Raw genomic sequence first — 15630 nt, 5'->3', positions numbered from 1 at the left:
CAGAATGTCTTACAACTTCCTTAAAAAACAAACCAAGCATATATATTAGTATATTACACAAACCGTTCAATTGTTTTATCAAATATTAACACATTTGTCTTTTACATTCTTACCACTCAGACATATTTACTTATTGTCTTCAATGATAATTACAACTTGTATTAAACATCACAACAACCAAAACGATAAAATATAAAAATCTGGTACATATATATATCCATGGACGGAATTAATGTTATTATTGTGCAAATCCAGGTCAAAGCATCCACCCTGGAATGAACCCATGGATATTTTCCACTGGAGCTCCAACATTCATCTCCTCTGGGCCCACTGGATTGTATCTGTAAACAATTTTGAAAATTCAATTAAAAGAAAAAAAAAAGAAAAAGAAAAGTATGCATACCCCCTTTTACTATTAGACAATTTAATTTGCAAAATTTTCCTTATTTTCAATTGAAACATCTTCCACAACTCATTTCAAGGCGGCTAAAAGAATTCTTCGTTATGTCAAAGGTACAATTGGTTTTGGTCTACTTTATCCATCCTCTAATGAATTTAAACTTGTGAGTTACAGTGATAGTGATTGGGGTGGAGATGTAGATGATAGAAAGAGAACAACTGGATTTGTTTTTTATTTGGGGAGTTCGGCATTTACTTGGAGTTCTAAAAAGCAACCAATTGTGACACTTTCAACATGTGAAGCTGAATATGTTGCCGCTACATCAAGTGTTTGTCATGCAATTTGGTTGAGGAAATTGTTGAAAGAGCTACACATGCCACAAGAGGATGCTACGGAAATTTTTGTTGACAACAAGTCGGCAATTGCATTGGCGAAAAATCCAGTATTTCATGATCGGAGCAAACACATCGACACGAGGTATCATTTTATTGGAGAGTGCATTGTCAAGAAGGAGGTACAACTCAAGTTTGTGAAGACTCATGATCAAGTTGCGGATATTTTTACAAAGCCCCTAAAGAATGAGATTTTTAGTAAGCTACGAGCATTACTTGGAGTCACTGGAAATTAAGTTTAAAAGGGGATGTTGAATAATAAACTTAATTTTTAATAACATTTATTTGAGTCTTTTCTTATTCTTGTAAGTTACTAATTAAGTGACTTGAAGAGGTTGTGTCTTTTGTGTTTTCAAGAGTTATTTTACATAGGAGTTACATGGGAGTTATTTGAGATGTAAATGAATGGAGTTAATGTGAAGAAGTTAGAAGGGTCATTTGTATCCTATAAATACCCATGTAAGCAAGTTATTTTGAATTAAGTTGAATAAAAGTATACAAAGTCCTCTATCAATTTATTGTCTCTCTTCCTTTTCACTCTCTTTTATAGTGTGTGTGTGGCTTCCAATTTCCAACAAACTGGTAAAAGTCTGGCGTTATATAGATGCACGATAATCGATGAATTCTAAGTTTTCAGATATTGAATTAATAGCGTTGGAATATCTTTACAATGGAGATTAATGCAAGAATGGTAAGAATTAGTAGAAATAGGTGTAACTAGGGTAATATCGTGCAATGTGCAATAAACTGGGCATAAATTTGGCTACAATTATCATAATCGCATGTTGTGGCCATCTACATACACTTGATGAGCATTGTTTTCAAGCTAAAAAATGTACTGTCCCCCCATCCAAATCACTATTTTAAGTTATTTTTTCCATTTTTGAAAATACTGCTTTCTCGTTTTAATAGGGATTTTACTACCAGATTTATCTAAATTGCAGAATCCTTATTTTAATTCTTATTTTGATTTTATGCAATAATTAGAGTTTTGCCATTTTTGAAAAATATCAGTTTCCTCAGCTATTTAAGCTCGGTTTGTGGGCTTAGTTTGATACTTCGATTTGAGAATAATATTTTCGCATATTCAGAGTAATTGTCTATTTCCTTGAGGCGGCTAGAGTTTTTCTTTATTCTATTCGTTGTTTTTCTCTTTTCTTGAATTTCTTTACAACTTCAATCCACAATTTCATATTACTAGCCTACCATGTCAGAACCATTCTGATTTTGTTCGTAGCCTTGGGAAGTTGAAATAAATCAGAGTACAAGGACATTTGTATGTATTGAATCTTGAACGAATTTGATATATAGCCTAGACTAAACTCACACATATCTCTCTATATCTTTATTACAGTGCAAGCTTTTGCACCCCAAATTGGTCTCCTTATATTTTGCTATTTTGGTGAGAGGCAAGCTCCACCTAGAAGTAGCTCTATATCCCCTAAAAGTCTATCTTGGCTTTTGAGAGAAACATTGAATTTATTATTGTCTTGATATACATGAAAATGCTTAGATACCAACCAAATAATGACTAGTATAATCAATAATCAGAATGTCTTACAACTTCCTTAAAAAACAAACCAAGCATATATATTAGTATATTACACAAACCGTTCAATTGTTTTATCAAATATTAACACATTTGTCTTTTACATTCTTACCACTCAGACATATTTACTTATTGTCTTCAATGATAATTACAACTTGTATTAAACATCACAACAACCAAAACGATAAAATATAAAAATCTGGTACATATATATATCCATGGACGGAATTAATGTTATTATTGTGCAAATCCAGGTCAAAGCATCCACCCTGGAATGAACCCATGGATATTTTCCACTGGAGCTCCAACATTCATCTCCTCTGGGCCCACTGGATTGTATCTGTAAACAATTTTGAAAATTCAATTAAAAGAAAAAAAAAAGAAAAAGAAAAGTATGCATACCCCCTTTTACTATTAGACAATTTAATTTGCAAAATTTTCCTTATTTTCAATTGAAACATCTTCCACAACTCATTTCAAGGCGGCTAAAAGAATTCTTCGTTATGTCAAAGGTACAATTGGTTTTGGTCTACTTTATCCATCCTCTAATGAATTTAAACTTGTGAGTTACAGTGATAGTGATTGGGGTGGAGATGTAGATGATAGAAAGAGAACAACTGGATTTGTTTTTTATTTGGGGAGTTCGGCATTTACTTGGAGTTCTAAAAAGCAACCAATTGTGACACTTTCAACATGTGAAGCTGAATATGTTGCCGCTACATCAAGTGTTTGTCATGCAATTTGGTTGAGGAAATTGTTGAAAGAGCTACACATGCCACAAGAGGATGCTACGGAAATTTTTGTTGACAACAAGTCGGCAATTGCATTGGCGAAAAATCCAGTATTTCATGATCGGAGCAAACACATCGACACGAGGTATCATTTTATTGGAGAGTGCATTGTCAAGAAGGAGGTACAACTCAAGTTTGTGAAGACTCATGATCAAGTTGCGGATATTTTTACAAAGCCCCTAAAGAATGAGATTTTTAGTAAGCTACGAGCATTACTTGGAGTCACTGGAAATTAAGTTTAAAAGGGGATGTTGAATAATAAACTTAATTTTTAATAACATTTATTTGAGTCTTTTCTTATTCTTGTAAGTTACTAATTAAGTGACTTGAAGAGGTTGTGTCTTTTGTGTTTTCAAGAGTTATTTTACATAGGAGTTACATGGGAGTTATTTGAGATGTAAATGAATGGAGTTAATGTGAAGAAGTTAGAAGGGTCATTTGTATCCTATAAATACCCATGTAAGCAAGTTATTTTGAATTAAGTTGAATAAAAGTATACAAAGTCCTCTATCAATTTATTGTCTCTCTTCCTTTTCACTCTCTTTTATAGTGTGTGTGTGGCTTCCAATTTCCAACAAACTGGTAAAAGTCTGGCGTTATATAGATGCACGATAATCGATGAATTCTAAGTTTTCAGATATTGAATTAATAGCGTTGGAATATCTTTACAATGGAGATTAATGCAAGAATGGTAAGAATTAGTAGAAATAGGTGTAACTAGGGTAATATCGTGCAATGTGCAATAAACTGGGCATAAATTTGGCTACAATTATCATAATCGCATGTTGTGGCCATCTACATACACTTGATGAGCATTGTTTTCAAGCTAAAAAATGTACTGTCCCCCCATCCAAATCACTATTTTAAGTTATTTTTTCCATTTTTGAAAATACTGCTTTCTCGTTTTAATAGGGATTTTACTACCAGATTTATCTAAATTGCAGAATCCTTATTTTAATTCTTATTTTGATTTTATGCAATAATTAGAGTTTTGCCATTTTTGAAAAATATCAGTTTCCTCAGCTATTTAAGCTCGGTTTGTGGGCTTAGTTTGATACTTCGATTTGAGAATAATATTTTCGCATATTCAGAGTAATTGTCTATTTCCTTGAGGCGGCTAGAGTTTTTCTTTATTCTATTCGTTGTTTTTCTCTTTTCTTGAATTTCTTTACAACTTCAATCCACAATTTCATATTACTAGCCTACCATGTCAGAACCATTCTGATTTTGTTCGTAGCCTTGGGAAGTTGAAATAAATCAGAGTACAAGGACATTTGTATGTATTGAATCTTGAACGAATTTGATATATAGCCTAGACTAAACTCACACATATCTCTCTATATCTTTATTACAGTGCAAGCTTTTGCACCCCAAATTGGTCTCCTTATATTTTGCTATTTTGGTGAGAGGCAAGCTCCACCTAGAAGTAGCTCTATATCCCCTAAAAGTCTATCTTGGCTTTTGAGAGAAACATTGAATTTATTATTGTCTTGATATACATGAAAATGCTTAGATACCAACCAAATAATGACTAGTATAATCAATAATCAGAATGTCTTACAACTTCCTTAAAAAACAAACCAAGCATATATATTAGTATATTACACAAACCGTTCAATTGTTTTATCAAATATTAACACATTTGTCTTTTACATTCTTACCACTCAGACATATTTACTTATTGTCTTCAATGATAATTACAACTTGTATTAAACATCACAACAACCAAAACGATAAAATATAAAAATCTGGTACATATATATATCCATGGACGGAATTAATGTTATTATTGTGCAAATCCAGGTCAAAGCATCCACCCTGGAATGAACCCATGGATATTTTCCACTGGAGCTCCAACATTCATCTCCTCTGGGCCCACTGGATTGTATCTGTAAACAATTTTGAAAATTCAATTAAAAGAAAAAAAAAAAGAAAAAAAGAAAAAGAAAAGTATGCATACCCCTTTTTACTATTAGACAATTTAATTTGCAAAATTTTCCTTATTTTCAATTGAAACATTGTCCCCCCCCCCCCCCCCCCCCCCCTTCCCCCCTTCTTCTCCTAAACAATCAGAAAATTGCAATGTACTCCATTTGTATTAAAAAAAAAAATGACAAAATCCTCTTATACAAAATTTAGAATATATATAAAAGAATTAGAAAACTTATTTTATTTTATTTTTTTAAGAAAAAAAAAATTGGTCACGATACTGTAGGCTTTTTTTTTTTTTTTTTTCTCTCGAATAGGACTAGTGAATATTAAAAATTTCAAAGATACCCGATTTGTAGTGTGGAATTGCCACTCAAAGGTTGAAAGAACCCGTTTGATTGAGTAGGAAGGCGGTTATATTGAATGCTTTGGCCTCCAGCTTCCCATGTTAGTTGAAAGGGAATTTGTGCATCACTTTCTTCGTACTGTGATAGAAAAGATTCAGGGCATAAATTTATGTTGAAGCCTATAATAAATATCAACTAGAGTGGCATGAAGCGTTAGAATAGGTACCTTCCTTCTTAATGCCTTGTTAGCTTCCACCAGCATTTGTTCCTAAACCAAAATAGGGGCAATATATATAATAGTGAATTGCATAGAAGCAAATAAATAACAAACATGTGGAGAGACACATACCTTATTTTGAAGATCAACAAGCTGATCGAGCATAAATTGAGTCTGGAAAACATGTAATAACCAGTCAGAAAATCTCTTAGACATTATAGTGAGCAGTTAAAAAATGCAATGAGTTTTTAACTCCTGATAAGAAAACATCAGGTCATCATGCACCCAAGACTAGTTCATTAATACTTCTAACTCCAATAGAAGTATTAGTGCATCAATAAATTTGATACATAATATAGTTTTTATTTTATTTTTTTTATATGTAATAAAAATATATATATAAAAAAAAAAAAAAAAAAAAAAGGCATAAGGTGCACACAGGTAGTATACACATGAACAACTAAACCAGCCCAAAAACAGAGAACCCAACAAGCCCGCTAGACCCTAAAACCCAAGATCCACATGAGGCATTCAAAACTACATTATGTGAGCTTTCCCTTTCCAACGCCGAGAGGGTGCACATCACCAAAGATAATATAGTTTAGTTATTGAGAATGACACTAGCCTAAATATATGAGCTGCAGAGTCTCACAAATTCTTTTTTAATTTTTAATTTTTTTTTTTACCTTGGTTGACCTAATTTGCTTCAAGGATGTCTCTAATTGATGCTCCAGTTGCTCCAGCTCAGTTGAGTTTAGTGGGCCCAAATCTTCCCCAAGGAGATTTCTACAGCACTCAAGATCAAGAACTCAAAATAATTCTACCATTCTTGTTGCTTGAATAGATTGTTTAATAAGAAAATATCAATAGTACCGAGAACTTTGTGATTACCTCTGAGATTGCTGTAGGACCTCAACTTTTGCTTTTAGCCTCAAATATTCCTGGTAGCTGCTCTGCTTTGGCACATAATTAATAACAAATGATTTTCTCAAGAAATGAAATTGCTCAAATGGAAACTATGCTTAACCAAAAAAAATACATATATATATATATATATATATATGGGTTGTAGTAAAGGGCATTAAGTATCATATGTCGTAATATGGATAAGTTTTAGGAAACATATAAAACTTATAATATTTTACTACAATGTGCTTAAAATGTGATACGTTTTAGATAAGAATATTGTCTCATTCTCAGAGGCATAAAAAATGTCGAGCTACCTGAGTCTCATTGGCTGGTCGGTTGGCTTCCAGTGCACTATAACTGCACTTTTGGTACCTTTCAAGTGTTTTTATCATACTAAGAAGGAGAAAAAGAAAACCATAATAAGCACATTTGTTTAAGAGCTAAAATTACAAATCACACAAATGTAAAAAATGATAAAATCATTTAATTACTACATTACAAAAGCAAAAGGCTAAAAAAAAACTAGATCATTGAAGCAAGAAGATACCATGTTTAAAATTCCAAATAGCTACAATGAAGTCATCAAGCAAGATACAGTATGAACTTTGGTACAATATGATATTATCCTTAACCACATCCAGTCATCCTTACAACCCTCACATTAAAGTATCTTTAAAAAAAAAAAGAACAACAATACCCCATTAGTAAATCCTCATTATATGTCTTTAATCCTAATAGTAAGACAATTGATGTACATTCAATTTTTCAAGGTTTGGGTGGTGGAAAAAGAAAATGAAATTAGGTTCCATTTATAGCAACGTAAACATGTAAAGATGTTTTGGGAAAATACTGATTTTTCAATGTTTGACTATCACCCTAAAATCGCAATATTGTTCGTATTGAAAATGTGAAATTATCAAATTCAAATTTCCAAATGAATTTTGTTTAAAAAGTCTCAAAGCTTCCCTTTTCTCACGCACCTTAGCATACCCATATATCATCCCACTCCAAGAAACCTTATTTTTATTTTATTTTTGATAAGTAAGAAAAGTTTTATTTTAAAAAAAAAAAAAAAAAGCTTATGGCGCCCTAAGTACACAGGAACAACCAAACCAACCAACCAAAGAAAAAAAAAAAAACCCAAACAAACCCACAAGGACCTAAGCGCTTAAATCCGAAAACCCTAAAACCTCAAGACCCACAAAAGGCACGCAACACTCCGTCATGTGAGCCTTGCTTTTCCAATGCTTAGAAGGTTCGCTTGCATCGCCATAGTTAATGGAGCTTTTCAAGTTCAACAGCTTCCTCCTGCCTTTGGTTTTTTGGCGTGCTATCATTTTTTCCCGATGAAACTCCTCTTCAGTGACATCCAGGATAGCCAAGGACAGATCCTGGCCATGAACACCATCCATCACCCAATCTAGGGACATCACATCCCAAATCTCGTCATCCTACTCCCACACAACTACCTCCCCAGACGGATCAAACCCTACTGGCCACTCCTGAGATTGAGATAAACCATCGCCCTCTTCAAAGAAAGGAGTGATGCGACAACTCAAGGAGGGAGGTTAGCCCTATCACCCCATCATCCTTAACCTCCCAAGTCAAGGATGAGACCGATTCTACAAGCAAGGAATGAGTAGGGGCTTTCACAGCCGAGCTCAGGTTGAGAAACCCCCTCTGAAGGAAACCCTTCCTTTCAGGACCTGCCATTCCTGCAAAAATCTTCACAGGAGGTGCTGCAGCTGCTTGCTTAGCTGTAAAACTAACAGGTGTCCTCATTGCTGCCACAAATTCTGCTAATAAAACCTCATTCAAACACGTTAAGATGCATTCAAGATAATAACATTGATCATCATAGTTTATATCTTCTACCAGTCTTCTATTAGAGTAAAATTTTTATATTGGATAGCTCCTAAAAGAATCTTAAAATTATAAAGAGAAAGAAAAGAAAACGATTCGATACTTTCCCACTCGCCGGCAACATGATCCGATCTCTCAGAGACTAATGACTTGAACTTAGCCAATCTAATGAAAATCAAGCTCGATATCTAGAATAATCGAGATGCATCGTTTAGTGACAAGATAAAGCATTTAAAGTTCAATTGGAAATTAATTTTAGAAACCTTCTAGATGTAAGAGTACTCGCTTTCTTTCTTAGCATCTATATATATAAGTGTTCTATCAAGCTTTGTGCATTGCTGACATTGAAAGAGTACAAGCGAGTTGTCGCCGAGAGAAGGGTGTGTGCATCTATGATGAGTTGGGGGTGGTCGGGGGTTCTGTTGGTGGAGGCTGACTCTAGTGGGGGCTGGGTTGGTGGCCAGGAAGTTTCCAACGAGGATTAGTACCAGGAAAAAAAGGGAGGCGTCTAGGGTGAGTCATGGTATGGGTGTTTGTCGGGAGGGGGAGGGGGAGGGGGAGGGGGAGGGGGAGGTGGTGGGCGTGATATGGATAGTGAAAGAAGATCTATCTTATAGGTAAGGAAATAATTATGGTGTTTGTGTAGGATAATTCAAGGAGCAGGCATCCATAATAGATAGACCTAGTGTTATTTTATAAGATGAGATAACCTTAAACACTAGAGTTTCTCTAAGATTGAGTTTGATCGGATGATCTTGCAACCCGTTCATCCTTTGTTGCCCCAAGTTCAAGGAACCCACTTCTAACTCAACTTGGTGCTCGAGGCATTCCAACCTTTATTCAAGTATGGCTGACTCTGATAATACCAATTGTTATATATATATATGCTCGAGTGTGATGGGTGTAATATGGATAATGAAAGGGATCTTTCTTATCGATAGGGAAGTAATAATGGCCTTTGAGTAGGATAGTTCAAGGAACTCTAGACCTCCATGGTAAGATAATTTGAAGAACTCTAGGTCTCCTTATGGCAATAATTTGTCTCCTTTTTTTAATTCATGCTCCATGTCTTTAAATAAAGTAGAATATAAGTAAAGATAGAACAAACCTAATGTTATTTTCTAAAATAACTTCTTATTCCTTAGAACTCCTAACCCTAATGAAAGATAGAGTGATAAGACATTACAAAGATAAGCTAACCCTAAATACTAGAGTTTCACCAACGTTGAGCCTGGCCTATATATGGGGGTTTTCTAATCCAGACACGACTCCTTTCGGTCTTGTTCGGTCTTGGTTAGATAACAATATTATCCATTTCAAATTTCTTTGTCAACCAAACATTTACCATCATCCTGGAAAACTTAAAGAAACAAAACAATTGTACAAAAAGACATATCTAAAATCTAGTCAAATAGCCTATTAATGCTTAAACAAATAACCTAAAAACGAAACTAAAAAGATAAATAAACAATGATAGTTATCAACCACTATCTTTAACCCTAATAAACTTGTTAGTACCTTAATTACATTTTCTAAACTAACTTTGTGATTGAGTTCTAAAATCATATGCTAACTAGTTTGAAGTACATGGTTTCGATTTTATTAGTTCTAAAATATTCTTATTATTTTTTTTAATTTATTATACCTCATTAAGTTATATACCAAAGTGTCAAAATCAACAACAATTCAATAAAAAATAATGACTAATAATTTTAAAATCTCTACCCTATAATAATATATTTCAATTTAAGTAACTACTATTTTGCAAATATCAGTCCATTCTTATGGAGCATCACCACGATATACTAAGAACACAAATAATTAGTAAGTAGGCAATATTTCTGCTGCTCAATCCATAAGACTCATAGATTCCTTATTGAGTAAGAATGGGAAGCTAGAACAAGGAATGGTTCTGAATCTGATGCATGTAATTATCAGCTGCAGTGTCTTACCATGCATATTCACTGAGAAATAATCACGAGATCAATATAAACATGCAATCTAGACCTGATCAACTTCTCTGGAAGTCCATGTCAACAACAAAAACTATCATTCCTTTTCCTATGTTACTCCAACATTAGGAAGAACTAGGTGGTAAATGAACAATTCTGTTCGACAATTTGCTTGGAATCTGTAAAAGTCCATAGGTCTTACTCACTCTCAAAAGACGCCTTGAGAGAGGAGGGGGCACCATGACTTATAAAGTGTCCAGATCATGTATCTCTTGGCGATGTAGGACACTTTAACAGAATCAACAAGGATAAATTTAACCCTACTTTGGTTCATTTAATATACAAGCCATTTGTGAATACAAAATGACACTTGATTATTAATAAGACATATCCGTCTAAACTCGGTTAGACTTGGTTAATGCACGTAAATATAGTTTGACTAAACTCAACTCGTTAGTGTGTGTGTATAAACATGTAAGCATATATAAATAGTAATATGTTATATAAATATAAGATTATAGTGTATAAGTATTAATTAATAAACTAACATAATAACTAGTTAGTTAGTTAATATATACTAAGTAACTAAGTTAACTATAGTTAGAATACTAAATATTAATAAACTATTAAACTTATAAATTTTCATATATATATATATATATATAAAAAGTTAAAGCATTTGGATAAACCTTTTTTAGGATCCGAATGATGGATATTGGTATACTGAAGTTATGGGAAAAAGGTCAAAAGACACATGTAAGATCGGAATGATAGTCCTCCTAGAGGTTAAGGTCAACTGCAGTATATAATATACGTAAAATGTGGATTTTAAAGCATTGAATGATTAAGTTAAGTTTATAGATCTCATGCACGGTACTTATAATATATAGGAAAAAAAAAAATGGTTATGAAAATTTATGCAAGAAGAAAGCATGTTTAAAAGAAATAAACCAGCTTTCTCAAACAATTGACGCCCAAGAAGCAAGATTTTTAATTTTTTTTTTTTTTTTTTTCCTTTTCTTTTCTGCCAACTCCAGGACGTAAATGCATGCAAGAGTACTTCTACTTAGGGATGCAATTGAATACAATTGAGTATTGAATTTTCGGACTTAGTTCGGCCAAAGTATATGCATGTTTAAACTCGGCTCAAAATCGAGCCAAGCTTAATTTGAACATCTATTCAACCTTAGCTCATAAAATCTTTAACTAGGTCGATCAAGCTTGAGCTCGAACTTGTAAAGGGTATCTAGTCGAGCCCTTATTGAATACTTATCTGCTTGATTATTTTTTTCAACTCAGTTATCAAATACCGGAATGGACAAAATTAAATAAGGAAGAGGAAGAAGATCGATCTATCAAGTGCATTCACAATGAAGCTAGGCCCTTGGCCATGTTCATTCTCATCCCACCGCAACCTCAAATATGGATATGGATGACGAAGTTGTTGCTTCAAAAGCATGGACAAGATCAACAGCATTAAAATGCTAGAAAACTATAATGAATAACAGAACAGAAGAGCATGGAGCTAGCACCTCCAAGCAACGTCAGATCCAAAAGAACAACAAAAGGCAAACATAGACACAACAGGCTGGGAAAAAAAATTACATCCAACATTCCTAAACCCACCCATGTGATGTAGAAAATCATCTCCAAAATTAAAATAATGGTGACACAATACTTTCTATTTAATGTGTTCCTTGCCATTACAGATTCTTCTAAAACATATGAAGATTAATCAAAGAGAATAGACAGAAAGGCAACGGCAGAAACACATGAAAGAGTCTTGATAATCCATGGTAGCTCTTTGGCCATGGATACCAAAGGAGCAACGAGGATTCAAAGGGAGCTCAAAAAGGGGAAAATATTAGTGGAGATTGTCTGGAGAAAAAACAAATGGAAGAGAGAATGAGGAAAAAGGAGCGTGAAATAAACCAAAGATTTAGGGTTTCAATTTGGACGCATAGAAAGAAGTTAGGGATGGGAAGAAAACTTGGGAATGAGGACCGAGGAGTTTGAAAGGGGCGAAATTACTAAGGATAATGGACGATTTGATTCAAAAGAGAGATAAGACGAATAAGAATGAAGGGTGCAGTTGATTTGAGAGGATCTTAATTCGTTCTAGATGGATCAGAATCCTCTTAAATTATTTGTCCGAATTTGAGAGAATTCGGGTAGGTGATTGTGAAAGATAACTTATGGGACCTACCTGACCAAATAAAAATTGGGCTGCCCAACCACTTATCCGATCAGTATTTGGTGCTAAGTATTTGGCAAGAATTAATGCGGCGGAAGAAGGGTTGGACGGTTAATGAGACGTGACAGTGACTATTAGTCTAAGGTTGGTGGTGTGTTTCAAATAGTTGGAAGCAATTAATGAGACATAGGAATGGTATTGTAGATTACGCTTAAGAGATCGAAGGGCTAAAAAGGTTGCAAAAAAGAAAGGTGGATAAAATTTTACTAATGCCTAGTGCTATAGTCAAGCCGAGCTTTAGCACTTCAAGATTGGCTCGTTTATGAGGATGCCTATTCGAGCCGAGCTATGAAATGTGTGTTTAAGCTCAGCTCATTGGAAGCTTATGCAGCTTGAGTTTGTTGAGAATGATATTCAAGCCAATCCAGGTACTCAACAAACTTGGCTCAACTCGAACTCAAGCTAAGCCATTAAATTTTTTTATGAGTGATCCAAGTGGATTTTAAGTCCTAGTTTATGAGCAACCTCTATACATTTATCTATATAATATGTAATATATAAGGCATATTATACAATATAGTATATAACTATAGTTTATAGGTAACAAATTAAGAAAAATCAAGACATGAATTTAACGTGGTTGGCAATATAATTGCCTACGTTCATAGGCAACAACAAGAATACATAGTTTTTGTTTACTATATATTATCAAGGAAAAATACAATGAATCTCTCTAATCCTTCTTAGGAAACCTCAAACTCCCTCTAGGATATTGTGTGTATAGAAGTCTAATGACATGGACTTTATTTATAAAGCAAAAATATTAATCCTCTCCTAAGGAAACTAGGGTTCAAAAATAGAGAAAGAATATGACTAGCTTATAATTCTAAGAAGATACACAATCCTTAAGAAAAAAAGGTATTAGGATTTCTAATCCTAACTCTATTAAGATTCTAACAATTTCTATACTGAACTTCTTATCACTAGAAGCAAGAAAACATACTCTTAAGCAAATTAACTCGATCGATGCCTAGTTTCAAAGCATTGAGACAAATCTTTCACTACTTTTTCCTTCTAAAACCTCGGGCAAAATCATGTCTTTATCTCCAATAAATTTAAATAGACTCCTATGCATATAATTTTTTTTTTTCTCATAACTAGTTAATTTGCAATGTAAAAATGAGAACTCAATGGATCCTTTAGTGACCATATTACAGATTCATATTGTAATAACAGATGGGAGGGAGGATGAAATTCTACCCTTTACAGTACTTAACAAAACAAATATTAATTAAGGCAACTTTTAAAACAAAAAATGGAGCTTAATAGCTCTTTTGTGTTAGAATGATTATAATTTATCATGACAGTAAAAGCATAAACACAGCCAACAGCAAAATAAAGAAAGGTTAATAAAATAAACACAATTAGTTAACTATTGTGGACACGGATTTTTTAAAGTTGGATTTATTAGGTCGCAATTGATAGGAAAAGAAAAAATTTTAATTATTGAAAATTTTTTAATTTTTTAATTTTTTTTAAAAAAGATAGCTAACAAATTCCTTTTTCAAAAGAGATTAAAAACATATTATTGTTTATCAAAACCAAAGGATTATTGTACACTGGTTATAAGGGTTCGTTAAAATTTGCAGCTTTATCAGGCAGCTTCTCTCTCTATACAAAGTTCTGTAATTGCAACACAAACTCCAGCGTACTAACACATCAAACATCACATCTCTGTCACCGAATCATAACAGTAAACCAGTACTGCTAATCGTCTCTCTTTTAGTCTAGAAAAGTGATAATTAGGTCAAGTTGCTCCAGCTTTTTTCTTCTTAATCAATAAGTTAACCAACTCAATAATTTAAATTTTCAAAATAAGCCAGTATAGAACTTTCTAAACAAGTCTAGTCGACAAAAATACCAATCTAAGACTCATTTGATGATTTCCGGTAATGACCTGATTTCAATTTTGAGAGAGAGAGAGAGAAAGAGAGAGAGAGAGAGAGAGAGAGATGGAGAGAGAGAAATCAAAGATGTATTATAAGCAGATCACTGAAGAGGATCTCATATATCCATAAATTATTGAAGTGATTCATTACAAAAAACACAACAAATTCTTAATTAGTAAGTATATGAATTTTGTTTTGATTAAAATATAAGAAAAAAAAAAAAAAAAAAAAAAACTTGGATCTTCAAGAGAGAAACCCACAGGTAGCTCCACTTTGATCACTTGAATGATAGATCAACAAAAACTTGCTCAGAAAACAGATCAAAACCTTAACCAAACAATTCAATGAAATCAAAATTAAAGCTTTTCTTTGTGTTTTTGAATGAAAAGCTTATTCAAGTCACGCCATAACAATATCTAGGTTTAGAAAAAGCACGGATCGGATCTTGCAGAAAAACAAGTCAAAAACACACATCAAGCAAGAAAAGGCAAAAGTAACAAACATACACACACACACACATATATAAATACAAACAGACAAATACAGAGAGAGAAGGAGAGAGATACCTAGAGCTGCTACAGAACTCATAGAGCTTGCCACGGGTGGAGAAAATGATGAGAGCAACCTCAGCATCACAGAGAACTGAAAGCTCATAGGCCTTCTTGAGCAGCCCATTTCTTCTCTTAGCAAATGTGACCTGCCTATTGATTTTGTTCTCTATCCTCTTAAGCTCAACTCTCCCCCTTCCCATCTCTCTCTCTCTAGATGATCTTTCTTGTTTCGGTTAAAGGATGAGCAAACTTTCTTAAAGAATCTGTTGGTTTAGGGTTAAAAAGGAACAGAAAGAGAAATGGAAAACCCTGAGAAAAAAAAAGTGTTTGTATGTTTATGTTTGTACTTGTTATGTATACTGTAGAGTATCTACAGGTGGGTTTTGATCTGTTTCACTTCATTGACCGTGTTTTTCACTGCATCCTCCATCTACACACTTTCACTGACCACCTGACATTAATATGAGCAACAGATCTCTTAAACCAGATCGATGAATATTAATTTTACTAGGTCATATTAGTCTAGGTTACCTCGTAATGTCTACTGGACGTCAGCAGCAACCTTAAAAGTACCAAACTTTTGGTTG

At 33.6% G+C, this 15630-nt stretch overlaps 1 protein-coding gene across 1 annotated transcript; it reads right to left on the bottom strand.

Moving 5' to 3' along the window:
* Positions 1–4936: 4936 nt before the first annotated feature.
* Positions 4937–15243, bottom strand: LOC133875599 (agamous-like MADS-box protein MADS2). The gene is made up of 8 exons (XM_062313776.1): positions 15059–15243; positions 6849–6927; positions 6517–6578; positions 6312–6411; positions 5758–5799; positions 5635–5676; positions 5410–5546; positions 4937–5021 (listed from the first exon to the last, which is right to left on the bottom strand). Exons 1-8 carry the CDS (start codon positions 15241–15243, stop codon positions 4937–4939), a joined length of 732 nt encoding a protein of 243 aa, XP_062169760.1.
* Positions 15244–15630: the final 387 nt, after the last annotated feature.

This window comes from Alnus glutinosa, chromosome 8 (genome assembly GCF_958979055.1).
Source record: "Alnus glutinosa chromosome 8, dhAlnGlut1.1, whole genome shotgun sequence".
Classification (NCBI taxonomy): domain Eukaryota; kingdom Viridiplantae; phylum Streptophyta; class Magnoliopsida; order Fagales; family Betulaceae; genus Alnus; species Alnus glutinosa.
This window is presented reverse-complemented; position numbering and strand designations above follow the sequence as displayed.

Bases quoted from the DNA above. Each gene is read 5' to 3' on its own strand.
- LOC133875599 (XM_062313776.1), bottom strand. From the start codon at position 15,243: ATGGGAAGGGGGAGAGTTGAGCTTAAGAGGATAGAGAACAAAATCAAT. The intron at 5,800-6,311 runs GTAAAAAAAAAA...CATGTTTTCCAG, and splicing joins AGCAAATTAGGTCAACCAAG to ACTCAATTTATGCTCGATCA. The intron at 5,547-5,634 runs GTACCTATTCTA...TTTCTATCACAG, and splicing joins ACAAGGCATTAAGAAGGAAG to TACGAAGAAAGTGATGCACA.